The sequence below is a fragment of the Scheffersomyces stipitis genome, chromosome 1 (genome assembly GCF_000209165.1).
Source record: "Scheffersomyces stipitis CBS 6054 chromosome 1, whole genome shotgun sequence".
Taxonomy (NCBI): domain Eukaryota; kingdom Fungi; phylum Ascomycota; class Pichiomycetes; order Serinales; family Debaryomycetaceae; genus Scheffersomyces; species Scheffersomyces stipitis.
The window spans coordinates 1,284,552-1,303,197 of record NC_009068.1 but is presented as its reverse complement, the minus strand read 5'-3'; the positions used below and the strand labels follow the sequence as shown (position 1 = coordinate 1,303,197).

Here is an 18,646-nt window from a genome sequence, read left to right as displayed (position 1 = left end):
TGATAGCAGTGAAGAAAAGGAAGAAATGAATAATGAATATCGTAATACTATAAGCATCGAAGGCGAAAATGACGAAAACGACGAAAACGACTCTCCGTTTCTAGAGAAGGTTATACGAAAAACCCCATACAAGCAAAAGCAACACAATACCAATAATAACAACTTACAACATCATACCAACTACACTAATAGGAGCATCAACAACCAATTCCATAATAATAAAAGCCAGCACCATGACATTGGCCACATAAACCATCAGGACAAAAATCAGTGGCAGTTATCAAAGCTAAGAAAGAACGTGATTTCTCTCCTGGAAACACCTGCATTACCTCCTACGCCTGTTCTATCGGCAGACAGAACTCCCAGGAAGGGTATGCGTAATCCTTCTGTAAATGTATCGTTAACGCCTGCTCAACGAATCGAAAAGAAACCTGGAATCCGACTGAGCAACGCTCTCGATTCATTTCAATTCTCTAAGTTGGTTGGCAGAGGAGCTTTTGCCAATGTATATAAGGGAATCAACTTGAAGACGAACCAAGTGATAGCAATCAAGCAGATAATGCTTGAAGGAAAGCAGAATGTAGCTGGACTCATGGGTGAAATCGATCTTTTGAAGATATTGAAACACCCCAATATTGTAAAGTACCATGGTTTTGTAAAGACTTCATCTTCGCTAAATATCCTCTTAGAATTCTGTTCTGGAGGTTCTCTTCGTCAACTTTACAAGAAAATGGATCATGGATTACCAGAACCACAATTAGCTAAGTACACCACCCTGATTCTACATGGGCTAAATTATCTTCATGAGCAAGGTGTAGTTCATAGAGATGTCAAGGCGGCCAATGTGCTATTGACCGAAAGTGGTGAGATTAAGCTTGCTGATTTCGGATTGGCTACCAAAGTAACGTCTCAGCATCATAGTGCAGAGGGTACACCCAATTGGATGGCCCCAGAAACAGTTCTTGGTGGAGATGGGATCTGTACAGCGTCTGATATATGGTCTTTAGGTGCAACTATAATTGAATTGTTCACCATGAACCCGCCGTATCATGACTTGAATCCAATGGCGGCTTTACACGCCATTGGCACAGATGATCATCCTCCGTTACCAAAATTTATATCATCTTTGGCCAAGGACTTCTTGATGGAATGTTTCCAGAAACAAGCCAGTTTGAGAAGCACGGCCAAATTGCTATTGAAGCATAGATGGTTGTTACCATCTGGCAACATTTCCAAGACATCCATGTTAAATCTCAATGGTGAAAGAACTGTTCCTAAGATGGAACTCAAATCTATAGCAAGTTATTCCGAAATGAATGAGGAAAGTTGGGACAAGGATTTCGAAGGAGTGAAGATTCCAAACATAAGACCAGGAATGCCCGATATCATACAAATAACCGATGTTGATGGCGAGTTAGATTCTTTGCCCAGTTCGGTTCCTCCACCTAAGTATACGAAAGAAGAGCTCTTGCAAAAGTTCTCAGAAAAGAATGATAGCTCTCAAGGGGATGGTTCATCGTTTAGTGGTTTACATAGTGCAAAATTACGTTTCAACATAGAGGAACAAGAAAAACTCGAAGACGAATCTGATCCCTTCTTGAATATTGACATAGAGAACTTTGATACCAATGAGTTGGAGATTCAAAGTAAAATGGAATATCTTGTTTCGAAATTCTCCAATAGAGTCGAACTAGCTCATACTGAGAACGAGGATATCATTGGCTCACTTGTAAAGATAACTGGGAGAATGCTACACTTGGTTAAGAAGTATCCTGTGCTGCACGATGTTTTAATTAGAGACCACGGAGTATTATCCTTTTTGGAGTTGCTAGATAGTGCTCTGGAGCTTCCTAAAAATCAAAAGCTTTGGCTCTACACTTTGTCAGTGCTCAATCATATTTTTGAAAACAATGTTGGCCTGTTTGAGAACTTTTGTTTACTTGGTGGAATTCCTGCCGTAACCCAATTCAAAAGCTCCATGTACGATATCAATATCAGATTGCAGGTGGTTAGATTTGTTGGCATATTTCAAAATTCTGAAAAAGCGCTTTCGATGCTTGTTTCTTCTGGTGGTTTGAGAGTAGTTTCCAAATTTCTTGAAGAAGACTTTGACTCGACTCCCTCCTTTCCATTGGCCGCAGTCGATTGCATTGCCAGTGTATTGACGAAGGACTTTACCAGGTCCAAGTCTGATCTTTGTAGAATATTGGCGAAGTATGGAGTTTTGTTCTGGTTTGTTGTTCTTCTTAACAGGTTGATAAGAATAAAATCTAAGCCAGCGATGACAGAAGTTTCGGAACAAACCATAGAACAGACTATGGACAACATTATCAGCATTATCAAATTCTTTGGGCAGTCTGAGGCCAGAGTTAGACAGAATATATCAAGTCCAGAGTTGTATAAACTACTATTTAAGGTCTATCCACACTTGGGCTTCAACCACCAGCTTTCTATTCTTAAATTCGTGAAGCTGATGTCATGCATCTCGAACAACTTGAAGTCATTGTATAAGGCAGAGATTCTGGAGTTTTTGATAAGCCAGTTGGAAGCACACATTCCATCTACTGTACATTACAAAGAAGTCAACAATATTATAGCTCCCATATTGTACAATTGTTGCTACTTAAATCATTCACGCGAGGTGGAGCTCGTTCAATTGGGAGTAGTTCCCTATTTGAAGACGTTGTCCATGATCAACCTTCCATTCAAACAGTTTGTTCTTCCATTGTTGTGTGAAATGGTTCACTGTGAGCATGAGGTACGCGATTCCCTCAAGAAGCACGATATCTTGACGGTCTACTACAATCTACTTCTTGATCCGTACTGGCAGTCCAATTCTCTAGATTCAATTATTAAGTGGGCTGAGGAAGACTCACATTACGTAAAAATCGACTCCTCCAGATCACAGGACTGTCTTGTAGCCGGCTTCTTGTTGCCTAAGGTATCTAATTTAGAAGGGGCTTTGGAGAATTATTTCAAGTTGATTGTAACTTACGAACGTGTAGGTAGATTTATGGCCAATGCCAATGTCATCAACAATATAGTGCTCAAGCTTCGCACACACAACAAAAATGCTGTTGTACAGTTGAATCTACTTAGAATCCTCAAGCAGTTGATCGTTATTTCCACAAGATCTGAAATCCTTGAGCAGATGAATGTTGCAAAGACTGTTACTAATGCATTAGAATTGCTCAAGAGCCACGACGGTTCGGTGTTGATAGTTGAGTTGGCTACGGAAACCCTTGCAATGATGAATGCAGATATTCAATAGTGTGTAACTAACCAATATAGGTATGTAACAAGAAATAAAGAGAATAGTACTGGGAAATTTTAGTCAAGTTAGAGAATTTGCAATCTGAAACCATATAGGAAAATAGTCGGCTTAGGTTTGAGTGGCATATCATATATTGAGAACTGTAATTTCCTACCTTGAAGAGTGGTTGCGAAATACTGTTGTAGTCCGCTTCCGTCGTGCACATCCTCGGTTTCTGTGTGGGGAAAAATGCACTCCATACTTTCACTTTTCCATCACTTCTTTCTTTGTGAAAAACTACATTTCAGTCTGTAACTCTATTGATATCGTACTGAAAGTGCTTTTTCGGAGGGACTCATGAAATAATAGTAGCCGATAGTGTCCTTCGTGTTCAGTAGAGCAATTAATCTTAAATTTCATCTAATATTAAAATTGTTCACCTAATCTAATTCTTCATAATACTCACTATTTATCCTTCAAAGCCATTCAATGATCCCCATATCGTATCCTTCGCCCAGAGTATCACAGCTCGACGCCCATATTTTGGATTCCGAGTTGTTGTCGTTGCTCAAGGAACAACTAGCATCTATTTTCCAACTTCATACAAATAGCAGATTCTCATATAGTCAGAATCCTGAGCTCTGGTCGCTTCTTCTAAATGTACTTGTATTCAAGCTCACGGTGTGGAAATCAGGCTCTTCATACGGCTTGGCGCTACAGAACTTGAAGCTTACCGATTCAAAGACCAACAAACTTATTGGTGTTTCCAAAAGATCGCTACTTCTAGCCCTTCTTGTGGGAGACTATCTTTACAGTAAGCTCCAGTCGTACTTGTATTCTCTTGATGACAACGACAGATCCGAGCCATACTCGTTTGCTTTGTTCAACAGGGTGAAAAGTTACGTCTACCGTAACCGAACAGCGCTTATTAGCAGTGTCGATAATGGGTTCAAGACGCTTAACCTCATCAACTTCATGCTTTTTCTAGTTAATGGAAAATATCCTTCACTCATCCATCGTGCTCTCAGAATAACCATGACTCCTATAGCGTCTGATTTGTTGAGATTCAACGGGAGTAACGTTAATTTCGAGTTCCAGAATAGGCAGTTGGTCTGGAACGTCATGACCGAATTCTTAGTGTTCCTCTTACCTTTGCTCCAGTTGAATAAGCTTCGTAAAATGGCCAGACAGGCTCTCAGCACATCGAAAAGTCAGGAGAAAACAACCATAATATCTCCATACACGAATTTGCCATTATCACAATGCGCAATTTGTCATGATAACAATAACCAGGCTGCTGCTTCTGGGATGAAGTCGTTCACTACTTCCGGTAACATCACCAACCCATATGTAACCAATTGTGGACATATTTATTGCTATGTCTGTATATCTACGAGATTCAATGCTATAAAGGCATCGGGAGAAGAGCTTCCTTGTCTCCGTTGTGGACTGAAATTGGAATGGTTCAGAGAATACGGAACTTCTGAGGATGGCACTAATGAGGTAGATACAGATGCGATATTATATGAATTGGAGGCCATAGACGAAGAAGAGGAGGAGGAGATTGGATCTGCTTTGGTTAAAACTCAATCTCTAAGCAGTAGATTCTTCCCTGATATAGAGCCAGACGACGGTGACGAAGATGGCAGCGACCAGGATGAGTACAGCGAAGAGGAAGACTTTGACGAAGACGAAGCCATGGACATGTAACTATTGTTATTAATTATATCTATTTAATGTACAAATGATCTAGAATAAGAATGTAGAACTAGAAATGTAAGAATGTAAGAAATGCAATGCAATAGCGTCGAATCTGATTTAAACTACAATTTAAATCAGAGAAGAGCCAACAATAATTGGGCACCCTTGTTGTCCTTGTTCTTAGAGAGGTCCTTCTTGATTTTCTTCAATTCCTTGGAAAGGTCCTTGAATTTGGAGTCCTTCAGTATTTGTAAAACCTCAAACACGGATACGATGACAAAGGCTCCTTGACCAGTGGTCCAGTCCAAAAGTTTGCCAGAGTCCAACACTTCGGTAGCGAATCTGCTAGCAAACTCAGCTCCAATGCCTGGAATCTTTACAGCTTCCTTGACCGATTCCAACTTCTTGGATTCGTTGTTGAACTTGAACTCGTTGGCTTGGATCAAAGCCTTTAAAGTTCTCGAGATGAATGGAACTTTGTTGACCAAATGAAAATCTTCCAAGATGTCACCTTGGGCAGTTCTGTCGAAGATGGCATCTACCAATTCTCCTCTTAATTTAGTGTTAACCTCCTCGCTTTCAGTATTGGTCAAGATCAACTCCGTGACAAACTGAGCAGCAATATTCACCGACAACAATTTTTCGATCGTCTTGTCTGGGTTTTCGTGGTTTACAGTTGATAAGACACCAGTATAGAGTAAAGGCAACGCCTTGACTTGCAATTCAGCTCTTCTTTGCTCCTGTGGTTTTTTGGAAGTCTTCTTGTATGCTAATTCTACGTATTTCTTTATCTGCTTCTGAACGAGCGGGTTGAAGTATTTTCCATCCAATCCCTTCAATAAGTACAAGAGTGGTCTTCTGGAAAACTTATCCTTGATCAATTCTGGAAGTAATTCAGGAGTAAAGATCTCTGCACTGAACGACTTGTGAAGCAACACAGTATCGTCTACAGTGGAGAACAAGGTGATCAACACAAGGTTACCGTACTCGTTCTTGATTAATTCGTTAGTGTGAGATTTCAACGATCTGATGATCAACTTACGTTCCTTAGCGTTGGCAAGAGCAATCAAAGTAGAAGCAACATCAGCACCTTCTTGTGTATGTACCAATTCAGCAAATTGTTCGTTTAACAAGTCGATGAAGTCTCTAATGGCAGAGTCGTTGACTTCAATGTCGTCTTCCAAGATAGAAACGTATTCTCTCATGGCAGCATGTAAGATCTGGAAACCGGTAGAGCCCTTTTCTACAGATGCCTTGATTGTACCGATCAAATTGGAGGTAATAAGCTGCTTCTTTTCGGTGGATTCTTTTGTAACTTCCAAAACAGTCTTTCCCTTGCCCGACTCCTTGAACACGGCATACTCTGCACCCCAGAACTCTCTGATCATCTGCTGTCTCTGTTCGGCAGAAGAGTACAACACAAATAAATCTTCTACTACATAGGCACCTTCCTTGTGTCTCATCAACTTACGCAACTTTCCATGCAATTCATTGACAATAACAGCTCTTGCCTCCTTGGACCCATAATGCAAAAGCTTGACCAAGAGATATTTACCATACGAAGAAGTAGCCAATGTATAGTAGTTACCTTTCAAGGCATTGACCACAGCATCTCTTCTTTCTTTCGAAGAGTACTTGACAAGGGTTTGGACAACTCTAGAGGCATCGTGCTTCATAACCAAATCGAGAATAACATCCTTCGATAATTCCCAAATCTCATTACACAACTTGTCACGGACTTCCTTTGGAGGTGTAGGCTTGTTCACACGAAGTCTTTCCCATAAACTCTTGATCTGCTGCACTTCGTTACCAGACTTTCTTTGTAATTTACGTTCAGCCAACAACTTACGTTGTTCGGCGTGTTGTTCCTTGGAAGACTTCTTATTAGGATCCACTGGGCCGTCTTCATTGTCATCATCATCGTCTTCTTCTTCCTCTTCTTCATCATCATCCTTTTCAATTTCCTTCTTCTCAACTTCTATGTCATCTTCTTCATCTAAGTTGTCCAATTCGTCTTCAGAATCTTCGCTGTCCTTGTCCATTTCGTCTAGCTCATCTTCTGAGGAATCAGAGATGTCGTTTCCTGACGATTCCAAGTCCTCAGATTCAGACTCAGTAGGTGGAGATGGGAGCTTTTCTGCAATTTTGGCCTTCTTGTGACTCTTGGCAAGCTCCTTAGGGGCTGCACGTTTAACGGTTTTAGTCTTGGACACCATGGCTGACAGATAATGCTTGAAAGATGAAAAAGACTATTAGTGAAAAATCATCTTTGGCTGTGAAAAGAGTGCAGAGCATCGCAAAATTTATTTCACTTGAGACATGTGATGTTGTGCATGTGATGTACGGTCACATGTGCTAAGAGCTACCCTATATATTTGATTGCAAAATGACTCCCTGGACAGGTTCATTGAAGGATATTTATGCTGGGTAAATTAAAGGAAATATTTGTTGTATATAGTATAAAACAATGATCTGGTAACCTTTTCCAGTTTCTTTGGAAACTTCAGGGGAGTACAATCTTAGTATTTATCACTACTTATTTCACCAACACCATTTAAAACAATAATCCATTCCACCCTTTCTCATAAGTACTTTCTTCAAACCACCACTAATTGTTTACTTCGGACTTGTCTCTTCTCCTCGGTACCGTCCATCTCTTTCTGCTCTTATCACCACAACTTAGGACTACTTGGCGGCTGCAAACTCCACCGTTTGAGCCTTGCACACCTGATCAATTCTATGATGGTTGGCCCACGACAAGCCACAGTAGAACTTGTTCACCTACTCTAACCCCGAAATGTGTATAGAATTATTTGATCTTGCAACGTTCTTCTTATATTTGATTATGTTGCGTGTGTTAGGTGTTCGTCTGTTTGCCAGAACCAGTCTTTTGAGTCCTTCTAGAAACACCCTTTTATCCAGAACCATGTCCTCTGCTCCATCTAAAATCCAAGAAATTCCCGACTTGGCCCAGTTCAATAAGTTCATTGCTCTGGGTGAAAAGCTTACTGTTATCGACTTCTACGCTACTTGGTGTGGTCCTTGTAAAGCCCTCGAGCCTATCTTTGAATTGTTGGCTGAAAGAGTCCCAGAAGTACAGTTTGGCAGGGTCGATGTCGATCAAGCCCAAGATGTCTCTACGGAATACGGCATTTCTTCCATGCCTACTATTATCTACTTCAAGAACGGCGCAAAGGTCGACACAGTTATCGGAGCAAACCCTCCTAAGATAGTCCAATTGATCCTGCAACATTCGGGTGTCGATGTGGCCTCCAGATAGACCGCTAGTAATGTTGGAAAAGTGAATAGGTTCATTAGTCAGCTAATCTAACTAGCTTCACTTCAACACTAAAAAAACAGCTACATATATACAGAAGTATAGATTACGATTCACGCAGATACTCTCTATGTACAATATCTTCCAATACCTTCTTGCTATGACCATTTCTTCTAATATATGATATTATGGTATATCACATCTGATCTGATCGGTGGAAATCTGGGACACATTCAGACCTTTATATAGCGATTTTCCTTGGATTTTTTACTTGGATAATCTGTTCTTTCTCGAGAATAAAAAGAGAAGTTAATAAGTAAGTCATACATGACACATATGTCGCTTTCTGGGAGCTATTTAAAAATCCTATCTCCCAGACTCGTCATAAGTAACACCTCTTGCAATTAGATCTAGGTCTACCCTGAAGATATAGATCCTGCATGGTATTGCTAATTCCGGTTGGTCAAGTGACTATCAATATTCCGAGGGTCACTATGACTTTCACAAAAATCAATCCTTAACCCAGTAAATGCTTCTTTACTCTTATATATTTTACATCCTACAAAATGTTCAAACGAATTGTAAGAACCAGCACTCCATTATTGGCACTAGCAGTTGGTGTTGCTGCTTTTCCTGTCGGCTGGAGAAAAGGTAATCTCAGAGACAAGAAGATTTTACATATTAATGAGGCAGTAGTAGAGCAAATAGAACAGACAGAAGACTACAAGAATTTGGTTGCTGATCCGAAAAACGTCCAGTATAATTCAAGTCATGCTTTTCCCGATCAACATCACAAGAATTACGTAGGGACAGGACTCCTTTTTGGGCCCAACTTGTTCGAGATCGATCCGATTGTGTTCTTAAATGAGGAAGCAGGCGAAATCACCAGTTTCTACCATCTAGGAGATAAGTTGGTCAGTCAGGACGGACAGATCCACAATGGTGTAGTGTCCACTATTCTTGATGAAGGACTATGTTCGGCTGGATTTCCGTTGTTGCCTTCCAAGAAGGGAGTAACGGCATCGTTATCTATTGATTTCAAGAACCAGGCTCCTCCAGGCAGCACAGTTGTATTGCGGGCCAAAGTCGTAGAACACAAACGTAGAAAAGTAGTCATTGAGGGAAGCTTGGAGACTTTGCCTTTTAAGAAGGGCGAGAAGCCGCTCAAGATTGCTGAGTCCAGGTGTGTTTTAGTGGAGCCTAAGTGGTTCAAGTATTTCTCGTGGTTTCAGATAATATAGGGATAATGTCAATTGTATAGTAATAAATAAAGCGAGAGTTGCGAAAAATGAAGAATTGTTGCGAAAAAGTTGAATATAGGCATTTCTACAAAAAATACAAACGGGAGAAAACAAGTATGAAGTTTTATATATGATGATCTGAATACTCCTGATACAACGATCTCACGTAACTGACGAGCATTGTGACTTTTGTGCTGGTAGCACTGAGGAAGGATCAATAGTCGTTTGACAAAGCACTGAGAAGAGAGAAATCAACCATATACAACTCAAAAATCTTCAAATACGACAATACAAGGTTTCGACTCTTCATATAGACAACATTAGCATACAAACATACTTGCTTTGTCACTAGTCTATTTCGCGGTCCATTGACTCATTCTCATTACTTTCTCAACTCCACAAAAGTGACAAAAGTACAAGTGACATGAACGCGATTTTTTTTCAAAACGCGCGCGAGTCTCCGTATGATTTTATTTACAAATATTTATCATTGTTCTTTTCATCCACGAATTTACACCACCACAATACTTCTACAATGACTGTCTTGCCAAATACTGCCGAACAGGCGTATCTCGATCTCTGTGAAAAGATCATCAACGAAGGAGAGTTCCGTCCCGATCGAACTGGAACAGGCACCAAATCACTTTTCGCACCTCCACAGTTAAGATTCGATTTGTCCAACGATACCTTCCCACTTCTCACCACCAAAAAGGTGTTTTCGCGTGGGATCATCCATGAGCTCTTGTGGTTTGTAGCCGGATCTACGGATGCCAAGTTGCTCAGTGAAAAAGGCGTCAAGATCTGGGAAGGCAATGGATCCCGTGAGTTCTTGGACAACTTGGGGTTGACTCATAGAAGAGAAGGCGACTTGGGTCCCGTGTATGGATTCCAATGGAGACACTTTGGAGCAGAGTACAAAGACTGCGATGCCGACTACACTGGCCAAGGCTACGACCAACTTGCTGATGTCATCAAAAAGTTGAAGACAAACCCCTACGACAGAAGAATCATAATGTCAGCCTGGAACCCACCAGACTTTGCCAAAATGGCTCTTCCTCCATGTCACGTTTTCTGTCAATTCTTCGTCAGCTTTCCTTCTACCAATCCAGAATCTAACACTAGTAAACAGGCTAAAGCAGAAACCAGACCCAAGTTGAGCTGTTTGTTGTATCAAAGATCATGTGACATGGGCTTGGGTGTTCCGTTCAACATCGCTTCTTATGCTCTTTTGACGAAGATGATTGCCCATATTGTTGATATGGACTGCGGTGAGTTCATACACACTTTGGGTGATGCTCATGTATACTTGGACCACATAGATGCAATCAAGGAACAGTTAACGAGAACCCCTAAGGACTTCCCTAAGTTGTTGATAAAAGAAGAAAGAAAGGACAAAATCACATCCATAGACGACTTTAGGTTCGAAGACTTTGAGATCGTTGGCTACGAGCCTTATCCTCCCATCAAGATGAAAATGAGTGTCTAATGTTCTTAATCTTTACCTCCTGAACTTCTGTTTGTATATTATAACCAATAAATGTATATTATAACCAACCAATAATTCATAACTAATGTAAATTCTACATGAGCAACGTATGCCTTCTTCCGCGAACAGTTCTGCGACCGTATACATTTGTCGGCCGTGGTTTGTCGTCTTCGAAGTCAAATACAGACAAGTCTGATTCTGCAATTTCGTTGGATTTAACAATCTTTTCCTTATCGGACCTTGCCAGTTGACGTGAGACATTAGTAATATTGGCTAGTGGTCGCCTTTTTGTCTTAACATCAGGTTCTGGTGTTTTTGTCGACAGAATTTTTCTCTTTCTTTCCTTTGTTTCGTCTTCCTTTTTAATTTTAGGAACTACATAGTTGATCAAGACATTTTCTCCTACAGCGTCCATCATCTTGACAGACTCTCTTCTCATCTTAGCACTGATTGGGAGAGGAGTGTAGTTCACAGCTTTTTTACTACGACTCGATCTTCTTGGCTCTTCACCGTTTAACAAATTCTCATGTTTTTCTTCGTTATCGCGAGGAATGTCAATTTTTGATATTTCTCTGGATCTTTGATCTTCTACGATTAATGAATGCTCGTTTTTGCGTTCATTGCCGCGTAAAGTGTCAATCTTTGGTTTGGATCTGGATCTTGAAGGTGCGTTAGACTTCTTTTGTTTTGTGTCCTTCGGTATTTCCAGATTAGATTCTACCATCAAGCTTTGTTTTTCCGGATCTGCTTCCATAGAGATATCCAGCTCTCTGGCCTCAAGAATAGTGGAGATGTTATGATTGTTAATGTTATGGCCGAAATCAGTTACTGACTGTTCTGCAAAAGTTTGGTTGGCAGTTAAATTTGGACTCATGTCAGTGTCTCTCACCAAGTTCGTCTCCGCAGTTTTGTTTACACTGTTTACGTTGTTTGTTCGGGACAGGAAGGTCAAATCTAATTCCGGGGTTGAAATAAAGGTCTCTCTCTCTAGAGGTGTCGATGTCAATGGTCTGCTCAAATCGGTCAACACATCCAAGTTTGGGTTCTCAGGAAGATTCTCAATATTTCGTACTATTTTCAAGAATTGTAATATTTCGTTGAACTTTAGCAAGACTTTATCTTCTATCATATCAAGACTCTCTTGCAATAGTTTCTTAGACTCCAAGTCTTTCGCTGAACGATTCTTCCGTAAGCTCATGTTCTCGTTTATGAGCTCACTAACACGGGACTCTAAGTCCGACACTTTAGATGTGAGTGCTGAGTTCGATTTGGCAAGCGACCGGTTCTGAATGGCATACTTTGTTTTGAGAGACTCGATATCTTCAACTTCTGGGGAAGCAGTAGATCTGGGACTAAATGCATTGAGTAAATCTACAGTGCTCGTCAATTTAGCCCTGTTGTGATTTGGTGGTTTAGTCGATATTGAATATATCGTTGGATTTGGTGTCAATTTTGGATTTGTTGAATTTGTTGAATTTGTTGATGTTGAATTACTAGATGTTTCTGATATTGGCGCTTTGTCTGTAGATGCGGATTCCGTAGTAGAAACTCCAGATCGCCGCGCAGCCTGGAATTTGAGCAAGGACTGCGAAAAGTCTATAGACTTTCGCGCCATTCTTTTCTTGATGGATATAGATAAAGAAAGTGAAGAACTGAAGTTGCTTGAAGGTTGAAAATACTTGAACATAAACATAAACAAACAGAGAGATGTCACGTGATATCAGATCGAGATTTTGTTATCATATTTTCGATTTGGGCTTTGAAATGCGACTCGCGCAGTACAAAATACACAGAATGAAATACTTTTATTTACTTTTACCGTGGTAAATCTTTTCTTCTTCGTATACAAATTCTAAGGGGTTGCCATTTTCAACTTTGAATACAGGGGTATAGACGGAGCCAATTGGTTGTCGAATCAATAGAAAACATTATCATATTCTCATTTGGATCCATTTATATATATATATGACACTAGACGTGTAACTTTCCTCACAACTACATTATCCCATACAACTACTCATATCTTCACATTCTCGCCTATTCCTTATACTTGATCACGATGCTGAAGAATATCTATCACCAGAAAATAGCAGAAAAAAAAGCAGATCTAGCTCGATTGCAGGAGTTTCGAGAACTAACAGGCGAACTAGCCTCATATTTGGAATCCATAGGAAACAACCTAGAGACCATGAAGGGCGGAGCAGAGGGCGTGGCGTTGATTCTTGCCAACTGGCAGAATGTGATAAAGTCGATTTCGTTGGCGTCAATTGGATTGATGAAATATTCCGACAAAGACTATACAACTGACACTCCGTTTCCAGAACCTCTTGTCAGAATAAAACTAGACAGAGACGACGAGACTACTGAAGACAACGAAGAAGGAAGTTCACAAATAGCAGCCGGAATAGCGTCCGATGACAGAGCAAGCACCGAAGGATCTCAAGTCCAACTATTCCTGGAGTCAGGCAACGAATGAGAACACAACTCAATGTACCATATCAGTAAACACTACCCACAGTGTTTATTTTGCAACAGTAATATATGCTTTATTACCTGTACTACTGCTACACTATGCACAGTGTTGTAACATACTATTGAGATATGCTACACTACTACTAAAGCACACTAGTGTGATGAAAATGTAAAATAAGTAATGAAATGCCAGTTTATTAACGTAATCTAATTCTGTAATATACAACTTTTAATATTGATGATTTGACGAGTTCTTCACTTCCTGTTGTACGGATTCAACCCACGATTGGAAATTGTATTCCTCGCGGTAATCAGTTAATTTTGCCAACAACAAGCTAGTATGTTCTCTGACATTAATATCATCTTCGATCTCATCATCAATCTGACCTTTCCTCAACAAGGTATGCATTTGTTCAACTAATTTGGCATCCAAGCCAATTTCTACAAGAGTATGGAACAATACAGTTTTTCTTATCTTCTGCTTCGATTGAGAATCGGAGCTGGATATCAAGTCCTTGTGCAACAGACTCCAGTCGTCACCAATAACTAACAACCTTAGCCAAATCAATTTGATAAGGTACTGGTATCTCGATTCATTTACTTCGACAGAAGCAACCTTGAGTGCAAGAGTGAAATTATTGTTGTCAAGTGCCGATGGCTTCAATAACGTCAACCAGTTGATCAAGTCTGAGTTCGAGATAGGCCTGTTTTCCACTAATTGTGTGAAAGAGCCTTCGAGAATCCTATCTTTGGTTTCGTTTTCCACAGATGCGTTTGTATAAAAGCGCTTGGCGAAGTCGTAAGTAAGAACCTTGAATTGCTCTTCGCCAACCAAAGCCTTGAAGAGTGCTCTTTGACTTCTAATTGCAATCAAGTTGTTTTCTGCTAGCTGAAGTTTTTCCTGAGTGGCTCTGGAATTGCCAGAACCGTTGCTTGCTGCAATTGTAGCAAGCTTTGCAAGAGAATACTTGAATTCTCTATTTTCAATATTCTCATCTACTTTGTGGGTAGCAGCCCTAGTGAGAGAATCAGAAGCCTTGGAAAATTCCAGATCCAACAAATAGCGTATCCATGCTACTGATGATGTCTTGATGGTTCCCTTTTCCAAATACTGGTCGAGATAGTTCTTGTAGTTTGTGAATCCCAACAAAAGTGGTTGAATTTTATCATTCTTCAAATAGTAGTCATACAAACTAGAGGCGAATTCATAACCGTATGTATCGAAATAGTATCCATACTTGGAATTGATGTCCTCTTCATTATCTCCCTTTTCTTTTTCGGTATCCAAGATAAATGCCACAGACGAAAAGTCTCTGTAGCTCTCTGCTACAGAAAGAGCATCATCTACCAATGCATTCTTCAAGAGAACATTTATCCAGGCATGTCTTCTAGATTTGTACCATTTCGAGTAATCACTGAGACTCTCACTATGTTGATCATAACGTTGCATGTATCTGATTGCAATTGTGACAAAATAGTATAAGACTTCCACAAACTTGATAAGGTTGGCTTGACGTTGCTGAGTTAATATGACATCCTTGCAATATTCACTGGTAAAAATATCTTCAATTCTGACAACTAAGTCAGTGTCATAAATCCACGACTTTATTACTGGATATTCCAGATGGTTCAACAAGTACTTGGCCTCGATTTGGTAGACACCATTATACAAAACTTTAACAATGAGATCGACAATGTTTGAAGTTGAGTTTCCGTTATCAACCAAACGTTCAGTTAAGTTTGTGAAAACAGGGTTTATATTCTGTACACCTTTACTGAAGAAGGTTCTCAAAACTTCATCGTTTTCTGACAAGGAGATAGTATTGGATTCTAAAACTACAGCCTCCAATACCTTCCTCAATTCCGGATCTTGTTGCTCATCAATGTACAACCACAAGTTTAATGCTGCCTCTACCTTTTCCAAAAATTCCACTATTTTGGGTATTATTTTGGAACTGATACCTGTGAAGTTCCTGTTGGAAAAAGTAATCAACTCTTGGTATAATTTTGACTTCTGTAACAACATCTCTGAAATAGAAGGCAAAAAAGCTGGTAGATATGGTGACGTCGAGTTGATAATTTCGGTGACGACACTTTCAATTGCTAGCAATACGACACTCTGAGGAACTTCTCTATAGATGTCGAATTCAATTTCAGGAGACTTCGCGTAGAAGATAGCCTGCTCAATATGTGACTTCACGATGGAAAGTGGATCTGTAGGATCCTTGCTTTCTGATTTATCATCTTCTTCTGAAAATCTCTCTATTCTCAAGACTCCAAAGTTCTTGGTTATAATGATAAGTGCTGGGTTGGATTTATTAGAGTTGTCTGCAGACTTGTTTTCGTAGCCAAATCCAATTGTTTCCACCGAGGACTTCAATCTTATCACATCTTCCCATCTGGGTTTGTAGTATGAAAATGTAGTTGGACTTTGAATGTAAGACGTATCTATATCTGTGAGTATTATTGAATTGTCAATAGTGACAAAAGCAGTATTTCCCGGACTTGGAAGAAACAATTTGGGTTTGTTGGTAGAGGAAGCTATCTGCTGAGGCTCATATCTCATCAATTTGTGAGTTCCATAAAGCAATACTCCCGTAGCATCTATCTTGATAGTCAAGAGCATCAAGTTCTTCGATCCACTATTGCTGTTGAATTCATCAACGTCACATAAGCAAAGATATATGTTTTCTTGCAGTAAGAGGGGCCACAAGTCCAAGAACTTGCAGTTCAATGACGCCCCTGGTAAGAATCCATCTACACTGTTCTCTACAGCCGATACCAAATTGTATCTAAACGACTTCTTTTTGTCGATATAAGGCGAACCGTTTGCAGACAACATCTGGTAGGTGAAATAATCGAAATTTCCAGCCGAATCTTGAATGACAATTTCCTGAGTCATACCATGGTTGGTTATCTTACCTGACTTGATGCTCACTATTTCGTCCTCAGAAGCTCCCGAAGAATTTCCAAACAATACAGATGAAAGAAATAATCTAGGTGAGCTGTTTGGACCTAACAATTCCACGCTCGACAAATGCGGTTTACTCTTGAAGTCTCGTAACGAAATTAAGACACATCTCTTCCATGACGTAGCTACGATGATACCTGCTGGTTCAACGTTTTCGGCCAAAGTAATGTATTCTCCCTTCTTGCTATTGATTGGGATTGTCAATTCAAGCGACTTGTCGTTGATAAGACCCAATGCGGGAGCATGTTGTACGCTTTCATAAAACTTTATTCTACCTGTGGAAGAGTATAAAATCGCCAAACCAGGATCTTGGCTCGTTCCGCTTGACGGCTTGGTCAAAATGGCCAACGGCAATAGCGATAGCTCATTTTCAAGTGATTCCACGGGGAATTGGATGGCAAGAGGAGCAGGATCTGTGGATTTATAGCTCCATACATTGATCGTCTTCTCATTAACTACAAGAGAGTAGTTAGATTCATGATCAGAATAAGCATTAAACACCTCCGAAGAACTAGAAGAAGTCGGCTCTAACACAGATGGAACTGCAGGAAGCTTGGAAACACAGTACTTCGTGTTTTTGGTCAACTCTCGTGCCGATTTTGTAGAAGGGAACCCACTAGAGGTGGAGATAGTAGTGGTAGAAACTTCCGACACCGAAACAGCCGTATTGGGACGCTTACGGGCTCGGAATATACCACCGTTCAAAGACATGTCGGAGCTGCTATCAATGGACTCTCGAAATTTAAAAGTGAGTGGGTGAAAAGGTTTCAGAAAGATATCAATTTTCGAAATATTTCAGTTATTATTGTTTTGCTCAGTGAAGGATTTGGAAATAGTCACGTGATGTATCTCATTGAAAAATCTAGTTGCAAAATGCAACGATGCTAACCCATACGTTGGAGGAGAGGACCATAGAAGATCAAGCATTAACAGAATAAGAAGTAGAAATCCATAGGGCTAATTCAAAAATTATCGCAATCTGTCATATAACTTTTCACTTTATTTTATGTTGTTGTTTTCTTTCTACACGTCAACTTTCAATGTCAATGTCTATATGCTATTCTTAATATACAATGATGAAACTAAATCTACACCTTTTGCTTCTTTGGCTGAGGAGCATCATATTCGATGTCACTTTCGACACCTTCAGCGAAATCTTCACTTTCGTTATCGAAATCACTGTCCTGGTCATACTTAGACTTCAATCCCTTCATCTTTCTGGTCTGCAACTTGCCCAAGTCTTGCTTACCGACGTGGATTTGTGCCACCTTATCACCCATGAAGTCAGTGGAAACGTTCTTCTTTTCCTTGGCTACGAGTTGCTTAGGTTTCATGAGAGATTCCTTCTCAACTTCTGGAGCAGGAGTCTGTCTTCTGCCAATCTTGAAGTCGAATCTTGGACCTATCTCGTCAACCTCAACACGAGGCACCTTCTGGCCAGATTTATAAGTCTTCAATTTGTACACTCTGAAATGCAATAATGGTAAGTTTTTGGTTTCGTTGAGGTCTTCGATTTCGCCCACTGACAAGGCAATGATATGTTGCAAGCCAGCTACATCTTGCAAATCAGTTTCTTCTCCTCTGTAGAAATCCAAGAACAAAGACTTCAAATGCATGAATACAGGGTGGTTGTCAAAGGCTGGGCCATTAAACACGAACATGGGCTTCAAGCCAATAGTGAAGGTCAACTTCTTGAAGTCTTGTAACAACTTGGGGTTGTTCTGGATCGACAACTCAATCATATCGTATACTTTGTGGTTGAAGAAACGGGTAAATATTAAGGTGTTTGGTCTCTTTTTGTTGTGAGTCGAGAATACCATGAGCGAAGTATCATTTTTTTCAGCAAAGAATTCCAACTCAGCAGCATCTTCAAATGGTCTGATTTCGTTCTTCTTGGAGAACTTCTTTGCATCAGGCTTTTTCAAGGCCATCAAATCACACATTGCATCATGCAAGAATTTGTTTCCGGTCGAGCCTGGTACAAACAAGGCAGACTTCGTGTTCTCTACAAGCTTAGCTTCTTTCTTAGCGAGAGCTCTTTTGGAACGAGCGTTCTTCGGTTTTCTATTGAAAAGATGTTAGTAAAATTGAAGTGACAGATTAGAAGACGTGAATAGATACTTACATAGTTCTAATCATTGTGAATGCTGTTGAAAAATAGTTACAAACTAGAAACAACTGTTAAATAACTTTATTACAGATTAATGAAAAATCCCCCAAGCTCATCATAAGAAAAAAATAGATC

The 18,646-nt window shown here is 40.0% G+C and overlaps 10 protein-coding genes across 10 annotated transcripts; 6 read left to right on the top strand and 4 right to left on the bottom strand. All coding sequences in view use genetic code 12, as the record gives it.

Annotated features, from left to right (window-relative positions):
* Positions 1-367: 367 nt before the first annotated feature.
* Positions 368-3,271, top strand: CDC15 (protein kinase potentially involved in septation during cytokinesis; the record flags this gene model as incomplete). Its single annotated transcript, XM_001387856.1, has 1 exon — positions 368-3,271. A coding segment is annotated over one exon (2,904 nt), but the record flags the coding sequence as incomplete, so codon positions are not given.
* A 471-nt stretch (positions 3,272-3,742) lies between these two features.
* Positions 3,743-4,963, top strand: PEX2 (peroxisome assembly protein (Peroxin-2); the record flags this gene model as incomplete). The annotated part of the gene is made up of 2 exons (XM_001387855.1): positions 3,743-4,853; positions 4,875-4,963. 2 exons carry the CDS (start codon positions 3,743-3,745, stop codon positions 4,961-4,963), a joined length of 1,200 nt encoding a protein of 399 aa, XP_001387892.2.
* On the bottom strand, positions 4,953-7,170 carry PUF6 (pumilio-family RNA binding domain-containing protein; the record flags this gene model as incomplete). The annotated part of the gene is made up of 2 exons (XM_001387442.1): positions 4,953-6,888; positions 6,931-7,170. 2 exons carry the CDS (start codon positions 7,168-7,170, stop codon positions 5,089-5,091), a joined length of 2,040 nt encoding a protein of 679 aa, XP_001387479.2. The 3' UTR covers positions 4,953-5,088.
* Positions 7,171-7,880: 710 nt separating this feature from the next.
* TRX3 (thioredoxin) lies at positions 7,881-8,234 on the top strand (the record flags this gene model as incomplete). Its single annotated transcript, XM_001387854.1, has 1 exon — positions 7,881-8,234. The coding sequence occupies one exon, from the start codon at positions 7,881-7,883 to the stop codon at positions 8,232-8,234; it is 354 nt and encodes a 117-aa protein (XP_001387891.2).
* Positions 8,235-8,797: 563 nt separating this feature from the next.
* PICST_34276 (predicted protein) lies at positions 8,798-9,472 on the top strand (the record flags this gene model as incomplete). The annotated part of the gene is made up of 1 exon (XM_001387853.1): positions 8,798-9,472. One exon carries the CDS (start codon positions 8,798-8,800, stop codon positions 9,470-9,472), a length of 675 nt encoding a protein of 224 aa, XP_001387890.1.
* A 535-nt stretch (positions 9,473-10,007) lies between these two features.
* TMP1 (Thymidylate synthase) lies at positions 10,008-10,958 on the top strand (the record flags this gene model as incomplete). The annotated part of the gene is made up of 1 exon (XM_001387852.1): positions 10,008-10,958. The coding sequence occupies one exon, from the start codon at positions 10,008-10,010 to the stop codon at positions 10,956-10,958; it is 951 nt and encodes a 316-aa protein (XP_001387889.1).
* A 145-nt stretch (positions 10,959-11,103) lies between these two features.
* PICST_28461 (predicted protein) lies at positions 11,104-12,573 on the bottom strand (the record flags this gene model as incomplete). The annotated part of the gene is made up of 1 exon (XM_001387441.1): positions 11,104-12,573. A coding segment is annotated over one exon (1,470 nt), but the record flags the coding sequence as incomplete, so codon positions are not given.
* A 444-nt stretch (positions 12,574-13,017) lies between these two features.
* On the top strand, positions 13,018-13,434 carry PICST_52747 (predicted protein; the record flags this gene model as incomplete). Its single annotated transcript, XM_001387851.1, has 1 exon — positions 13,018-13,434. The coding sequence occupies one exon, from the start codon at positions 13,018-13,020 to the stop codon at positions 13,432-13,434; it is 417 nt and encodes a 138-aa protein (XP_001387888.2).
* A 167-nt stretch (positions 13,435-13,601) lies between these two features.
* On the bottom strand, positions 13,602-17,145 carry NUP133 (Nuclear pore complex protein involved in poly(A)+ RNA transport, nuclear pore distribution, and possibly in the biogenesis of functional tRNA). The gene has a single exon (XM_001387440.1). The coding sequence runs from the start codon at positions 17,110-17,112 to the stop codon at positions 13,660-13,662; it is 3,453 nt and encodes a 1,150-aa protein (XP_001387477.2). The 5' UTR covers positions 17,113-17,145; the 3' UTR covers positions 13,602-13,659.
* A 294-nt stretch (positions 17,146-17,439) lies between these two features.
* RPF2 (Ribosome biogenesis protein RPF2) lies at positions 17,440-18,542 on the bottom strand. The gene is made up of 2 exons (XM_001387439.1): positions 18,527-18,542; positions 17,440-18,465 (listed from the first exon to the last, which is right to left on the bottom strand). Exons 1-2 carry the CDS (start codon positions 18,538-18,540, stop codon positions 17,490-17,492), a joined length of 990 nt encoding a protein of 329 aa, XP_001387476.1. The 5' UTR covers positions 18,541-18,542; the 3' UTR covers positions 17,440-17,489.
* Positions 18,543-18,646: the final 104 nt, after the last annotated feature.